At 38.9% G+C, this 17,942-nt stretch overlaps 1 protein-coding gene across 1 annotated transcript; it reads left to right on the plus strand.

The window, feature by feature from the left end:
• Window positions 1-1,748: 1,748 nt before the first annotated feature.
• LOC103037391 (protein shisa-2 homolog) lies at window positions 1,749-12,332 on the plus strand. The gene is made up of 2 exons (XM_007249008.4): window positions 1,749-2,956; window positions 9,651-12,332. Exons 1-2 carry the CDS (start codon window positions 2,653-2,655, stop codon window positions 10,244-10,246), a joined length of 900 nt encoding a protein of 299 aa, XP_007249070.1. The 5' UTR covers window positions 1,749-2,652; the 3' UTR covers window positions 10,247-12,332.
• The last annotated feature ends 5,610 nt before the right edge of the window (window positions 12,333-17,942 follow it).

The following is a 17,942-nucleotide window of genomic DNA, read 5'->3' on the forward strand; positions in this document are numbered from 1 at the left end:
TTCTTTTTAGTCAGTTTTAGTGAAGAACCATGTTCGCAATTGAGATGTGTGAGTGAGAAGAAATGTAACTCATACACAATATTTAACAGTTTAAACTTTTAACACTGATATCACGCACCCATATGCACAGTATCTAAAAAGAAAAAAAAATCCCCTTTTGTTGTTGTTACAGTCTGCATTTTACGGTTGTCCATCAGGTGGTGATGTTGACTCATAAGTGCGCCTCCCTTTTAGTGAAATGTTTTGCTAAGGATTTGCAACTTTTTCAAACCAAGCAGTGCTTGCAAAGCACCATTTTGTTACCTGATAGCTTCTTCTTCTACCTATTATTATTATTTCAGGATCAATAACTCAAATAAGTAGTATAGTTGTTAAAACTTATCTATATATCTATATCAATATATTTATCTATCATAATAATAATTGTAAAAAAGTAATAACGCTGCAATGTAACAAAAGTAATAACAGAGTAATAACATTTTAGAGTAATAACATACTATTGTAATAACACAGTATTAATAGTATGTAATAACACAATATAACAATACTAATAACGTAACAACGCATATGAAAACATTGTAATAATGTGGTAACACAATTTGTAATAGCTTTGTTATAACAATCTAATTACGTAGTAACAATAATATGGTAACAACATACAAGTAATAACATTTATGTATTTTTTCCTTATCATAAATCCTCCTTTACATGAAAATCCAGCAGAATAAAAACATCGGTTGAATGTGTGAGCAGGAAAGCAAAAAAGCAGTTGGGAGCATGCAAAATGAGCAAAATCTGCTAACATTGTGGCTACAGATACCACAGGACAACTTTGGCGGTCTTGTGGACTGTATGTTTTGACAGGACAGAGCTGTTTTTATTTTATTTTATTACTAAAAATATATCATATTTTATGCATTTAGCAACGTTATATTTAATATTTACATACATATACATACATATATATTGAGGCCGTTTAATTGTAGTATATATTTATGCTCACAGTAAATTCCTCACAACATAATATGAGTCACAGTTGAAAGAGATACATGAAAATAAGTACGAATATGAAAGTACTTTAAGTAAGTAATTATTAATAGTTTTAACGTAGACTAGCAAACTGAAAATCTTTTTCAATTTTTTATGTTTGTAACCCTGAAGCCCCGCCCATGCTGCGCTACGATTGGCTAATAATTCTCACTCAGGCAGTCAGACAATCCTAGCACTAAAGAGGCGGGGCTTTGTTTGAGAACAGGCGTGTTGGTTAAACCTGACTACTGTCCTTCACGGTCCCACCGCATTTTGCAGATAGTGATTATTAAAAAAAAAAAGGGTAGGCAAAATAAGCTAATAGCTAATAGCTTCAGTTGTTTAAAGAGATTGTTTAAATGCAAGATAGAGGATGTGATTTTTTTCTTTCTTTTTCTCTTTTCTTTAAGTTCTGTTCTTTATGTGTGTATATGTTTTGGCAAAAACCGAAATTAAAAAAAACTACTACTATTATATGTAGATATTCCCTGAGCCGCCACATGGTGGCTCCTGTACCAACAGAAGACGCGCTGCTCGCTGCTGCTTTTTCTTTCTTTTTCTCTTTTCTTTAAGTTCTGTTCTTTATGTGTGTATATGTTTTGGCAAAAACCGAAATAAAAAAAAACTACTACTATTATATGTAGATATTCCCTGAGCCGCCACATGGTGGCTCCTGTACCAACAGAAGACGCGCTGCTCGTAACGACACTTGCTGGTTAGTGCTGGCAGAGGGGGCAGAGCTGTAAAAAAGTCCATGAGGAAAAAAAGTTTGAAAAAAGTTAGTAGAGTAGTTGGCCAGTGCGCAAGCGCTGCTGAATGAGTAGCCTTAATACCTCCCGGAGCTGTGAGAGGATGTCAGTGAAGAAGGAGGAGGGAAATCTGCAACTTCTTCAGGGCAGATGACACTTGAGGGGGGACAGAGTCAGGAGCTCGAGTCAGGAGTGACATTTGCTGCTGCAGTGATTATTGTCATTGTGTGAGAGACTTTTTCTCTACTTCTTTTTCTCTGCAGTTTGTTTTGTTTTAATGTAGGAGGTAATAAGCGCATTACATGGATGGATAATTAAAATAGGGGAAAAAAAGGAAAACAGCCCAACTTGCTTGTCTGGTCGAAAATAAAAGGATTTCGTGAGAAGCCATGCGAGGGATTGATTACAGCCGTATCTCTGGGGAAGATATTTGAGAAGTGGAGGTTATTTTTCAGCGGACATGGACTCAGAGCGCCTCGCTTCAGCCTGAACTGGATTTTTTTTATTATTTTGTGCAACTTTGCCTGAGGTCCCAAAACTTTTTAATAGACGCATTAGATGTTGGGACTTTTTCACCCAGCTTTTTTTCTATCTTAAAGAAAAGAAAAAGAGAGAAAAAAAACTCAGGCACTCACTTTTCATTCAAACTCTCTTTAACAGTGAAGCTGGTGCACCTTTGGCAAGGCGGCTGCGCGCGCTGCTGGATCAGCTCAATTTAATTTCTCTCTCCAATGACATTTTTAAAGTTCTTGGCTCGCCTCCGCTCAGCAGCCCCTCCGTTTTTAATCTCATTTATTTACCACATTAGCCTCTTGGCCGGCCTGAAAGGGACGCTTTTGTCGCGCAGAGCGTCTCTCTGAGTGGTGCTGGCAGCATGCAGGGCAGGGGCTTCCCCGTGGCCCTGGCCGTGGCTTGGACACTACTGACCAGCCTGAACGTGAAGGCGAGTGGGGAGTACTGCCACGGCTGGAGGGACCCGCAGGGCGTGTGGAGGGACGGCTTCCCGTGCCCCGAGCGCTTCGACGGCGCCGAGGCCATCATCTGCTGCGGCCAGTGCGAGCTGCGCTACTGCTGCTCCAGCACCGAGGCCCGGCTGGACCAGGGCAGCTGCGAGGACGAGCAGCAACCCGGCCAGGGAGCAGGGCAAGGGGGCAAGGAAGACAAAAACACCGGCGCAGGTAAACGGGCACCAGGGGACCTAATTACACGGTCGGGCTGGCACTCAGACATACACACCACAATGGCCTTCTCTAGGTGAACCATCCAGCACATCACTGCCATGCTGCACCAATGAAAGGTTCTCCTATAGGCTACCATACTATTCACACTAAAAAAAAAGGGTTCCAATGTCATACTGTACACACTTAAGAAAGGAATAGAAAAATAGCACCAAAACGTGGAACCACGCATTTTAGTACAACAAAAAAGGTACTTTACTAAAAACAATACATGGCATCTCAAAAAAACATTTACTTCTGATGGGTTCTACACACTACAGGGTTACACTATTATTACACAAAACATAATAGATTCTGCAAGACTTTTTTAGTAAAAGCATTTAGTTGCTTAATGGTTCTTTTAATGGTGTGGTTAAAAAACGTTTTCTCTATCATGAATAAAGGTAAATAATGGTGCCATATAGCACTAAAATTGATTCCACTACTGTACCAGTCAAATAACATATTTTCATAACTATAAAAAAGGGCTTTTTTGTAAGTTTTAAGTAAATGCAACTACGAGAAGCTTAAATTGTTTCTTGGAATTGAGGATGGAGGATGATCTATTGAATACATTTGAAAATGGTTCTATATAACACCAAGGACACGTTTACCATGGTTCTAGGTAAAAACAATTTGTTGGTACTATATTGAACTTCTATAAGAAAAAAGTGTTCAGTATAGTTTGGTCAATTGTGATTTGACTTTAAATAAACAGTAGTGGAATCCGATTTGGAGCTATGTAAAGCTTTTATAAATTTTTTTTCAAAGTTTTTCAATTATGTCTAAAAAAACAGTTTGCAATGACAAATTGCCATTTATGAATCTACATGGTAGTGGCCATTCTATGTAGGACCCTGGAAAAAACTCTTTTTTAAGGGTGTAAAGCTGTAGTGCAGGCATAGCCTATAAGGCGGTGGCATGTGCTATATAATAGCCTAGAAATGGATTATATAGCAGTGATATATTATACAGCAGTGGTGTATGCCATGTTTCAGTAATATTATATTATGGCAGTGCTGCCTTATAGTCTATTAATGGAGTATACAGTAGTGCCATCTTATTGCCACACATAAGTGGGTCATGTGGCATATTATAGGAGTGCCATGCTATATACATACTGCAATATTATACAGAATGTCATGTTGTGGTGGGCACCATGATTTCACAGCACAGGAGTATATCCAGGTAAACAATGCAGTAAGAGTTCATTAAGTACTTGTGGTATTCATAAAATAAGCTACACCATGTGGCTGCAGTGTTATATACAGTAGTGTTGTCATAAAGTGCAGTGCAGTGTTGGGACATACTAAGTTGGTTAGGAGCACCAGTCATAGATCTTCCATTTTACATACCAAGTGCAGTGGTGAAATTCTGTCTTGTAGTAGTGTCATATACAACATAGGCAAGTTACTGTGTTGCCATCTTAAATTATTATTGCATACACTGTTCCATATTGCAGCAGCACCATCCTAAAGCAAAGAGTATGTGTGTATATGATGCAGGTTTGCCTACTTTTTAGCACTTTCCCCTTAAATTATTTTCTGGCACTTTATTTATAATGTGGCTAATTGCAAATCTGATACTGATTTCTTAACCATGAGTTTTGACATGCGCAACAGTTAATATGTGACAGTCCGTCTCAATTTAGTTTATTAATTCTATTAAAAAGGTTCTTAAATTGAAGTTTTAATCATATTCTTTTTTAAAAAGGTGTATGGTGGTTATATATGTAGTTAAACTGGATGTCACAGCTGCTGTTGGGTTTGTGGGTCCCCTGTAAAGCAAAGCGGGCCACTCAGCTCACAAATGGCAGATTGTTCCTGTGTGGGGTTATAAATAGCCCTGTTTGTTCTTGCGGTAATGTGCACGCTACCCCAACTGCTGCTGCCACTGCCGCTCCTGCTGCTGCTACTGCGATCGTGCAGAAATCTCACACTGCTCCCCCCTCAACCACCACCACCACCTGAGGATCAGGTTTGGACTTGACCAGATCCCCTCAGTCCCGGTGCTAAAGCCACATGAATACAATACCACCTCCTCCCCACACCCCTGTTTTGCATCATTTCCCAAATCCCCAAAACACATTTTTAGTGGAGTACTTTAAACAGCAGGAGTCCCAACAAAAAATCTTGCTGTTTATGTGATAACCTTACAAAATGTCTGCCTGGTCTGGTGGTCTCATGTTGGGCCTTATCTCAATCTGTAGCAACTCTGCCAACCAGGAGAGTTCACAAAAGACCTAAAAGCATTCCTAAAGCAGAGGTGCACCCAGGTCGACAGGCAGTGGACCATATCACAACCCACCACGGTTCACTTTTATATGCTTGAACAGAAGGATTAACCTGTTACAAAGTCAGACAGAGGCAAAATAAATAGCGACAATATTATAAAAGTGCTCCCTCTGTTTCTTGGTAAGGAACAAACTGATATCAGTTAGAAATTACCTTCATCCCTTAGCTTCCTAGCCTAGCCACAACAGTTTCAAATACTATGAGCAAGTAAGCTAACAGAGCTTAAAGTGAAATGGTGGTTTAGTAAATAGCTTAGTAAAATTTGGCTTGGCAAGGTATCAAGGCTAACAGTAAAATGTCAGATATCACTTAGCAAAACGTTCAAAAGAATCAAATCTAACCCCATTGTGAGATCTAAGCCTATAAAATGTGAGCTTGCAAACCAGCAGGGATAACAGTAAAACTCAGATATCAGTAAGAAAATGACTATAAAAACACAGGGGACACTTTATGTTTCTTAAAAGGATTAGAGAACACTGGAACTATCCACCCCCAGATTCAAGCTAAGAACAGCATGAGAAACCCAAGCTAGTAAGGCTAACAGTAAAAAGCCAGATATCAGTATAAAAGGGACTTTAAAAGCACAGTGGTCATCCCAAGTTTCTTTAAAGGATTTGCAATAACTGGGCATATCCACCGCCTACAAATTTAACCCTATTTATAACAGACTGTAAAATTTGAGCTAGCAGGCTAGCAGGTCTAGCAATCCTAACAATGGCTGCAAGGGGATATGAGTAAGACGTAACAGAAGACAGCTGCAGTCTGGCCTGGGAGAGACTCTTGTTCAGGACTGCTTGTCCCATTTGAACAAAAAATGTAACAGGTGTGCACTCGTGCTTTGAGACTATACCTTTTAAGGAGATACAAGTAGGCTAAGAACAGCAAAACTAACATCCTGTGCTACCAGGGCATATCAATGTAAAAAGCCTGCTTTTCTTATTTGGATCGCTGTCCAAAGTTACTGTCTTTTAGACTTATGCCAAAACCTGCTGAATAAAGTGCTCGTACCAGGGACTGGAGACTTCAGCATCAACAACCAGTAACGTTTTCCATGTCTCCCATTGTTATGACTAGGCTTTCCCTTAATACACCATGGATTAAGCTGACTGGAAAATGAGTAATTTCTCTTGGGAGCAATAAATCCATAGCGATCATTTTAAATATAACAAGACGCCCATTGTGTTTTCACATTTATCACTTTTATATATAGAAAAGTATAGAGTGGAAACAGGACCTGGCCCCCATAAACCGCCGCAACACAATCCCTATCTGCCAGAAAACCCCATGTGCACCACTCTGGGGTCAAATGTTCCTGCTTTACAGAATATCCCACTGTTTTGGTAATAAGCACTGAAGGATGAACTCCATTCCCTCTAATGCCCGTGTTCCAGAGACAGTAGATGGATTTCACTAAGACTGCAGATACCATGTTGATAGCATTAGCCGTAAACGCTGTTTACATGTTATAATGGATGATATGCTTCTGCTAATTATACACAACCAGCCTTGTCAGATATGTTGGCTACTCTGTGAAATATTAAATTTACACAAATTTACCCTATTTGCTAAGGCAGCAAAGACATGTTTGGGGCCTAAAGCTTTTTTTGCACTGAAGTAACAAGTAACAAAACCTTTGAACAACAAATTAGCGCTGTGCTAACTGTATGTCTTAATCATCACACATGCCTGCACACACTAATCCAAAACCACATCATTATAATGTAACAAAAAACAGACTTGTTCATGGGTTTTTGACACTGATATCTAAGAATGATCTTTAAGTATAGACAAAATAAATCCATCCCCGTGTGGTGACCATGGTAGTTCTGCTGTCAGCTAAGAAATCTTTAAAATTGAATTTCCTTCGTTTAGAATGGGAGGTCTTTGGCATCGCATCTCATCTGATCTTGGAAAATATGTGTCAATACATGCAAGTATCTGTAGATATTTATTAAAAAGCTGTTTTAGAGGATAAAGATATAATCTAAAATTGTAACTATGTCATCATTCACAAAACACTCAGCTTTGTAGTATTGCTAAGGGTAAGTAATAAATCATTTTCATTAGATTTTTCACCAAACCCTGATAACTCCTACAAGATGGATGCTGCTGCTGTTTTTGGCTATAATAAGTCATTTTTATGACTTAAGAGATATGTACAGATAGATTTGTGTTTTACGAGTGAATGAATTTACTTGCACATATTAAACCAAACATAAACATAATTCTGCAGTGTGTTACACACTAAAAAACTTACTAAAATACAGATAAAGATTTTTTGCTTAGATATCTGTTTTCTGCTTGTATATATTTAAACGGATGTGTAATCAGATAATATAGACTTTTACATCACATGCTTCTGTAAGATTATTGGCTGATTGCAAGGTAGAAATTAGATTATTTCCTGACTCACGCAGACCCGGAGTTTTCCTATTACCTGATTAGTGAATGTAAACACTTGGATTACTTACAAAATCTAATTTGCTGATGTTATTAGTTTATTAAGTACATTTAAAGTGAAAATGTGTCCTTTGGAATGATGGTTCTTCATTCGCTACTTTTGCCATGAGTTGGGGATGAGGTGATCCAGGCCTTAATGATGCTATTGTTGCTAAAAGCAATCAGATTCTCACAGTAATCTTCCAAAATGTAGTAGAAAACGTTACCTATACAATAGAATCATATGCGCCAACAAAAGCTATAACTGCCTTAAGACTAGTATGTTTGATTTTAAAAGAAAGAATAAATGTCTATAAAACACTTCACACTAAAAGTTGCTACTGCCACAAATGAATCTTGAGTACTTTCATTAAAAAGTCAATTTAGGAGCATTTCTGAAGCTACATGTGGCATAACACGTGCAATACTGACACACAGAGACAGCAAGGGCACAGAGGTCACAGCTGCAGGCGGTGGATTAGAGCTGATCAAAACACTGTTAATAACAGCTAATGAGGGTCCAGGGCCCCCTGAGGCCACATCAGCAGCACATCACTACACTCCCTTTCCCGTCTCTTTCACTCGGTCATCTTACGCTGACAGGTGTGTGTTCTGTCCCCCTGATCTGAGGATCCAGCCAAACTTCAAAGCTGTGAAGTGTCACAGAATACTCTCGTCTCTTTATTCGACAGGGTGGGACGCAACTGTCCTTTCACACCTTGGCCTCGCTGCGTTGTTTCAGATTAGCAAGGTTTCAGGCTACACACACACACCACACACCCCCTTGTTGTCTGAATGGTCGCGAGGGCAACATCAACGCACAGTAATGCAGGTTAAATTTCAGTATTATTTTCACAGCAACAATTAAAAGACAATTCCAACAGGTGTTCAATGACAATGAAAACATAATTGAAGCTAATGTGTTGGCAGTGTAAAACAGAAGCGTAGGAACGTTTCCAGGAAGCTGTAATGAGAATTCTCTGTTAAATCACACACTGTTTAAAACACTATAATCTTGGAGTCAGGTTCAGATCAGACTTCAATTCCTCATGCTGGAAATTACATATTTGTTTTCATAGTATGTACAAATTAATACTTAACAATGAGAATGCTGTTTATTAAGCAAATTTCCATGTTAATTTTTAACTGGTTGGTTAGTGGTGTCTCTGCACAAAAGTGGTTCTTAACTGGTGAAGTGATCTGCAGACTAAACACTCTCTTTACTAGGTACCTAGTTAAGATAAGCTTAACATTAGTTTATCCATAGTTTTGGTCTAAAGTAGATCATTTTTTAAATTTGTGGTGAAGAAGTATATTGTACATTACAGCACAATAGTTCCCAAAGAAAAAGTGTTTCTAAATTTACTATTGTATTTAAATTGTAATGAAAAGTCTTTTTTCTTTAATTGCAGCTGTGTATTGTACTGATCTTTTTGTAGTGGTGCCTGAAATCACAAAGCTCTGGGATGCCTAAAATTAATCATTAATATAAGTTATAATTACTTAGTACTCTATAATAATCCCACAGTGCCTACAAAAAATATGGTGCAAACAATTTATTCTGATACTAGCAGACACGCAATACTCAAAATGTTCTATGTTGTTTGGTTTAAAGGTTTGCATGCAGGTTCTTTAAGGAACTTTAGGATTGCATGTAATCTGCTGTCATGCAGTCATTTTCTGACACACATTACAACACATTTAAAATTGTGCACTACCTTGTTGTATTCTGTTCACTATTATAGTGCTTTATATGAGTCTGAATAAATTCAGGGAATAATATTATATACATTTTTAGGGACAAATGTGATTCATCTTAATTGGTTATTTTAATAATGACTAAAAGGGATTATTAATAATGTTAAATAACATTTAACAAGATAACTGAGAATATCTTTAACCATCTCTCTGTCTCCCCACAGTGCCCATCTACGTGCCCTTTCTAATCGTGGGCTCAGTCTTCGTGGCGTTTGTCCTGATTGGCTCAGTGATTGCCGTGTGCTGCTGCCGCTGTCTGCGACCCAAACAGGAGCTGACGTCCGGCTCCGCTGGTTCAGGGGGCGGGTCGGGCGGTCGTCTCTTGGAGACCATCCCCATGATGGCTGGCACATCCCGTGGCTCCTCCTCCCGCCAGTCCAGCACAGCCACGTCCTCCAGTTCCTCAGCTCCAGCCACCACCTCCATGGCCCCGCCTTTAATCCCTCGTCCTGGTCCTGCCCCTCTGCTGCGGGCACAGGCCTCCTGCTGCCTGCCCCCGGATGCCAGCGTCTACGTCAACATGCCCACCAACTTCTCTGTGCTCAACTGTCAGCAGGCCACCCAGATCCTGCCCCATCAGGGACAGTTTCTGCATCCGCAGTACATCGGCTACGCCCACCCGATTTCCCCAGCCGCAGCCTTTCTGGACCCAACACAGGCGGCCTACAGGCCTCTCCAATCCCCCTTTCCCCCTCCCACCAGCGTAGCTAGTGTGACCAGTGTGACCAGTGAGCAGAAGCACCCACCTGTGACTGTGTGATAGCTCACTATGGGCCGAGTGTGGGCCATTTGTATGAAACACTCGACCATTTGTATGTTTTTAGACAATGGAAGCTGTGCAGCGAGGACAGCGAGGTCAGTGGAATCAGTGGGAAAGTCGAATTGGAGTCATATGAGGGACACACAAACAACCACGGGTCCATTAGAGGCCTTGCTGTGGTGGGTCATGTGTGCGCAGCCAGCGGAGGTCAATTTGTGTGTATCTGTGTGAGTGTGTGTGTGTTCCAGGGTGTCTATGCAACACAGTAGCCCTCAGGGCTGCATGCCGAATGCACTCACATCACTGTACAAAAAAAAAAGCCAAGGAGAAAGTTCCAATAAATGGAGGTCAGCTTGAATGTGTGACACTGAATATGGACACTGAACAGCAGCACACGCTAAAGACAAAGTAGTAATGAATGGAGGTCAGCTGGTGTGCTGTGTCCTCAGGCCTGGACACTGAATGCGCTCATATCACTATACAGGACATACCGAGGAGAACGTTCCAAGTGAAGCTTGATAAGTGTGTGGCTGTGTGTTTCAGGGTTTCTACAACAAAGCAGCCCTCAAGCCTGGAGACACTGGACACTCATATCACTATGCATAAAAGTTGGAGCTCATTGTATGTGTGTGTGTTTGTGTGTGGCTGTGTGTTTTAAAACACAGCCCAAAATCCAGGTACTGAATGCGCTCAGCGCACACCAAGGAAATAGCTCTAATGAATCGAGGTGGATCAGTTTGTCTATTCATGCTCAAAACAGTTGTGTCCTTTAAATACTTTTAATACTTTAAACAAGATATTTCTTTAGTAAAGGCTATAGGTTATGTGTAGGTCCGTGACAACACAAAGAACCATTTAAATGCTTTAATGGAAATCTTTTGCAACAGAAAAACTTTCAAGAACCACTTTAAAATTGTTCTATGTAGCACCAAAAAAGTCAAAGATTTTCAGTACCGTGTAAAATACTGTATTGTGACTTGTTAGGTTAGATGAGGTCCAAAATGCATATCTATTAAAAAAGCCTAAAATCATTTGACATATTTAAATTTCATACTCAATAAACTTCTCGTAACTGTGGACAAATAATGTTATACTTAATAAACTGAGCTGTATTTATATAGTACACTTTCCAAGCCCATGGTTGCTATTAAATGCTAATTGACACATATTGGGGGAAAAAAAATTATGTTTATAGTTATTATAAAAATAAGTACTGAAAGCTACTTTTTAAGCAAAATGTGGTCACCACTTAGTGTGACATATGATCCATGCTGTATACAAAAAATATTTTTCATTTCATTTAAATGTAACATAAATGCTTCAAAATCTCATTTCATTATAAAATCTCCATACGTTACCTTTACTTATTTGTGTTCAGCCACAAAGCTGCCTCATGTTAGCATGATGGCAGATTTACTGTCAATCCAGTTTGCCTAGTTTTGCTAATCTGTGGTAATCCACACTTAGGCTCTACAGCATAGCGTTTAAAACTGGAGAAAAATATAAATATTTTGTTTATCCATTCATTATAAAACTTTAGAGAGGACATCTAAACAGATGTGTTTTAGTCGGATATTAATAATTTAATAATATTTATAGCATTCAGCTACTTTAGGTTGCAGGTTAATGTGAACCTATTGGTAACATGCCAAATGCAATCTAGTCCTCACAGTAATGCTCCAATATCTAGTAGAATCTCTGCTCTGGACAGTAGATAAAGTAAGTCCAACAAAATCTGGATAAACTCATTTTTAAAACCCTTGATTTTAGAAAAAACAAACATTGGGCAGATGTCTCAGTACTGTTGTCTATATAGTGTATTTTGGCATTTCCCGAGTTGTGGTCTACAGTTTAGGTTTAATAGAAATCTAGACAACATTATGTGAAGCTTGTCCAACTTGGCAACAGTTGCTATGAAAGAACGCTTCTGTGGCAGAGCATGAATAGATCAATTGGATAATGTGTGAATATCGGTGTGTTCTATGGTTTCTGTAACAACACAGCTCTCTGAGCGTGCTCTGAAAGTTCTCATTTCACTACCCAGCACACAGCAAGCAGAAAGCCCTAATAAACTGGTAAAAGTCCACCCTGGCCTGTATGTTTCTATTCTTTCATAATGCTTTATACACATTATACACACACTCTACACTCTGCAGTGTGTCTCGCTCATTTGGTTAAGCGCTGTGTGAGTGTGTGATCCTGCGGAAAATTGTCATTACAGTGAATGTGGCGTGAGTGTGTCTACACATGTGGAGTGTTTTTTGTGCAGTCTCCACACATGTACGTCAAACACTGTATGTTGTATCCTGCTGGCATGTGACAGAGTGTGCGTGTGTTTTGAACACTATATGTAGTGTGTAATGGCAATCACAGGTGGCGTGTGATGTGAAAAGCAGCCCAGGCTCCCTGATGGACGCTTAAACTCTAATGAAGTGAGCACAACACACAGACTGTGACGCTCCACCCCCTGCCCACTGGCCTGAGTGGAAAACACACACACACACACACACACACACACACACTAATGCTCGCATGCCAAGCAGCTCACTCAACGGAAACACACTAAACACACTCTCTGCCAGTGCCAAGGAACCTTCTTAGAAATATACAAATGTGAAAAAGGAATGGCCTTTAATGTTCATGAGAAATGGGCGTGTGTGAGTCAGGGTGTGAGTGTGTGTGTGTGTGTGTTAAACCGCCTCAGTGTAGCTGTGATCGGCAGTCTTCTGAAGGCAGCTGACATAATTATGCAGTAAAAACTGTCTGCCAACTGTTCCCCTTCACTAAGTCTTTCTTGTGAAAGAGGTGTGTGTGTGTGTGTGTGTGTGTGCTGTTAGTATTATAAGGTACACTGGAGTGGTACCAGAAGGTTCCAGGGTATTTCATTTGGAGTGGTTTTCTTTCAGCACACTCAGAAGGATGGTACCGCAGTGGTGAGGTGAAAACACACGGACCGTGAAAGAAGCCCCAATGTCCTCCCATAAAACCACACTCCTCAACCTTTCCCACCAGAAACTTACCTGAGGAGAAGCTTCACGGGTCTCTGTTTTGTGTCTGAGGTCTGCTTCTTTAGTTTTACTCTGGAGCTACGAGGCTAATGTAGCTAGTGAACAATAGAAACCTATGCCACAGCAGTTATCATAATTAGCATTGTGTAAAGCACCTGCCTGTATCATGACCCTCTTGCCTCAAGGTATGTCGACTTTGTTATTGAATCTCACACATACTTTCTCACACACTGACACCCACCCTGTTACCCAGTGGTAAAGTGTAGCTATTAGATATAAGGTTGTTACATTAGCCTTGTAAAATTACTGAAAGACTCAACCATTGGCTTAATATTTGAACCTAATCTTTCTTATTTATTATGCTGTATTGCTGCCTAAACATATATTACCAAAAATATTTAAGCCAATTAAATTCTTTCATTGTGACCAATCACAGTATTTCTTTGTGAGAAGAAATAGTCAGACTTGATTAAAATTCAGACACCTGAATTAAGCAATGAAATGCTTAATGCTAAATGCTAAAAACTTGTGAAATATGATTACAGGACGTTTCCTGAGCTGAAAAACTAAATCTAGGACAATCAATGTAAATCCTACATATAAGAGCTTGTATGGAAAAGGCCTTTACTTTCAGGCTAAATGTAAAAACAATAATACACCTATCTGTCTATCACAATAATTAAATTATCGACAAAATTGTACAATAGTCATGACTTCAATATCACCCATTGTGTTTATTTTATTGGTTGTTTATGTACAAATAAATATCACCAATATTTTAGCCAGTCATGCAATGACCAATTAATAAAAACAGTGTCCCATTACTCACAGAGCAGGCTGTGGTAGGTAAAGAAAAAAGTATGCAACTTCCGCACTATGATCAATAAAAGTTTTTATTACATATTTTAAAATGGTGTGATTATTATGTGTTTATTATGCTATTTTATTATCATTGTGTCAGTGGCATGAACTGGTCTTAAAATGACAATAATATTGTTTATTGCAATTATTTCTGTAAAAATATATCACCTGGTAAAAAATAGTTATTGTGACAGGCCTAAACATTGCTAATAATGCCAAGCACTAGCACTCCTATTGGATTACCCACATTAAGCTAACACTGGTGATCTTTTTTATGTGCCTTTTAAAATTTAAAGTAATTAAAGTAATTATTTATCAGACGTTTTACTTCAGCTTGTGAGGTAAATTGAGACTATTAACCCATTTAAAACAATTTATTTTATTGAACACTGTTTTGTAAGATTAACACTGTGCTCTGTCCACTGTGCGGTGCCCTATTTGCAGTGTCCTTTGTGATCATACTTAATAGATACTTCTCCATTACGATTACCTCAACACTTTGGTCACATTTTTATGACTAGACACAAATAAGAGATGACTTAACCATGTATGAATGGTTCTAGAATGTTCTGTCCCTCCCAGAAAGGGGTATAAAGATAGTTATAAGGGAGGTGAGAGCCAGAGAATGCGCTCATCTTTCTATCCTCTGTATTTGTCTTGTAAACTGTATGTCCTAACACTACATGTATGTCTTTGTCTTTTCCAATAAACTTTTTAATTACTATAACTGGTTGGCTCGACTCAAATTATACTCATCGCAACTCAGTATCCCAATTTTCTCTCTTTTTACGCAATTATTTTTACTTTCTACTCCTTACATTTTAAAAATAGCCTCATTACTTCTATATCATTTCAGCTTGCTTTTATTCATCTTTTGGAAAAAAAAACCTATCCAGAAAAAACTCCTTCAAGATGTGATAGAGTGATAGAGTGAATTTGATTGTGGTGTGATTGTGGATTAGAAGTATAAACATATGACATTCCAACACCCTATTGGTTAATACTCGATCCATCACACCTTTGTCATTAATGGCATTTTTCCCCTTACATTATTTTTATACTTTGAGTAGTTTTGAAACCAGTGCTTTTACACTTTTAATTGAGTAAAAAGCTTGAGTTTATATCTCAACATCTCCAGAAGTACTGTAAACCCTATTTTTATTTTACCTGAGTAATACATTTAAAGACTTTTGACACCTTTGGTTATTTTGATGTGTAAGACATTAATTCCAGCTACTAAAGCTCTAAGCGTTGGAAGAACTCAGCTGGCTGTATCTGTTTAAATATTAACAGGATTTTTTTCTAGTTCCTAGGAATAATTATGGCTTCTATGAAGGCATAGAAGTGCTTTAGGTTCATGACTGTTGTTCTGCAGTATGCACAATGATAAATGGCTATTGCATTACTTATTAGCATCATTAGCTACATTATGTCAGTACATTTGTTTTTGTGATTGCGTAAGAATGACTTGGTTTCAGGTCACTGGGAACATTCAAAAAGGCAGTTAGCAGAATACTAAATACTGTGTGTACAATCCAATATATTTTCATTATAGAGATACATTAGCCTCAAAGCTAACACTTAAAAGCTAACTTCAGATATAAGGCAGGTCTTGGCTGATGGAATACACATGGGGTACAGAACTGATCCCAGTTAAACTGCCCTTAGCTGAAAACTGGACTCGGCTGCGTGGCTGTGTCTGTGTACAGTGTGGGAGTGTTTACCTTGTGCTGAACATGTCCCACGTTTCCTTTTCATGTGAAACCTATTAATTCTAATAAATATTGAAGAGTGTGTGAGGTGTCAGTGAGCTGTTTATGTGCAGTGCTGATTCCCCCTGTCAGCAGCATGAGCTCCAGTTCCACATGAAGACGTGTGAGGTGTGTTTAAATTACTGCCCCTGCTATATTAAACTGGAGGGCCTCTGTTAGCCACATACACTCCTCAGCTGATTTCAGATCAGTTTTCAGCGCATCAGTGGAATCCGTTACAGTGAGCACAGTGCTAATCAGCGCTAAACTTGGATTCTTCAGTGGCAGGTCCAAGTCTGCCCACATGTACCTTCCAACATTAACAAGCTGAAGGAAAAAAAACATGGAGTCTTTCAAATACAGCTCTTTGGTGTCTAAAACTGTGATGTATTTAAACAGACAGAGTTTCCCAGACAGAGATTTAGTCTAGTCTTGGACTAAACAGCATTTTGAACAGAGATTTTTCACTGAAATAAAATTATAGTCTATGACTAGCCATAATCCCAGTCTGGGAAACTGACCCTCAAAGTAAAGTACACTGAAAAAACTACAATTTCAATGTACGAGATTTAAATGTGGCTACATAAGTAGTGTTTAAATGCATATAAAAATATATAGCTTATTACTACATAACTAACTAGGTCATAACTATTTATTTTGCTTCGATAACTGTGTAAAATATACCTATTATTAAAGGACAAACTTGCTTGGGACCTTCAGGACCTGTCAAAAAATGTAATTGCCCTGGCTGTCTATGTCTTCTATTTCTATTGTACATCATTATTTGTAAATTGCTTTGAATAAAACCGTCTGCGAAATGCTATGTAATGTAAATGAAATGAACCAGGTTGGATGGTGGGGTGGGCAATACACTGACATGCCAAAAGTCATAGAATAGAAGAATTTAAATTAATCATGAAGTGCTACCTCAGGGGATGGATTGGGAACACCCACACCTGTATAAGTGGTGAGGTGTTATCTAGAGAGTAAAGAGGAACCCTGGTTCTGTTCTGTTTAATACACAGTGTATTAATTGGATAAGTTATGCTAAGAATTGTCAGCTAACTGACTAATAGCATTCTGGCTAATAATAAAAACAGCTAAAAATCTGCCATGAGAGCAAATACAGTAGCAGTGTAAAGTGAAGCATAATCTGACCGCCACCCCAAACAGCCGTTGCTCTTTTACTATCAAGCTAAGCGAAACGGTTTAGGAATTATGAATACCACACACATTCTTTATTGCCACCGTGCTTAGCCAGGATGTACAAAGAGGCTGCTTTGTTCAGGTGTGAAACCTGACGCTCTGCTCTGAGAACGTGCTAAAATGTACTCTAATGTGCTATAGACGACTTTTTGCAGGAATTATCTGCCTGAGCAAGTTCCAGCAATGTAGCTCCACAGCTGCATTTAGGCCTTGCTATGCTTTGTACTAAATCGTATGTACTATAAAGTATTGGGACACCTGATAAGTCTTTGATTCTTTTAAAATCAATAATTATATTGCTTTTCTTGGCACAATGGTTCCTATTGTCCAGGAAAGGCTTTTTATAACATATTATAACATTACTGTAAGGATCTCATTGCATTTAGCAATAAGAGCCCTAGTTAGGCCAGGATGTTGGATGATCATGTCCTCACTTCATTCCCAGCTCATAAAATTATCTCAATTGTTGGATGGAGCATTAATCCATCATTCAAGAGAACCCAATTTATCTGCTTCATAGAGTTCTATTCTCTTGGCAAAACTTCTCCACAAGAACTAGACAATTTGCATGTGTGCATTCACACATCTGAATCAGAATTGGGTGCAACTTAAAGTAGCTGAATGCTTTCATTCAAAGGGGTGTCCTAAGGCCTATCATAAACACTAGAGCCACCGCTGATGTATTTCTTGGCTGATAAAACTGGCTGAATTGGCTCAGTGCCGGGAAACAATTGTGAGTTAGGTGACGTACTCTGGGGAGCTTCGGCCTCGAATGCCAATTCTGGGAACTGAACCAGCAACCTTCTGGTGCTGAGCCTGCTTCTCTAACATTTAGGCTCTTAGGCTCTCATATTGGCTTCTTGTGTACTT

The sequence above is a fragment of the Astyanax mexicanus genome, chromosome 1, assembly GCF_023375975.1.
Source record: "Astyanax mexicanus isolate ESR-SI-001 chromosome 1, AstMex3_surface, whole genome shotgun sequence".
Taxonomy (NCBI): Eukaryota; Metazoa; Chordata; class Actinopteri; order Characiformes; family Acestrorhamphidae; genus Astyanax; species Astyanax mexicanus.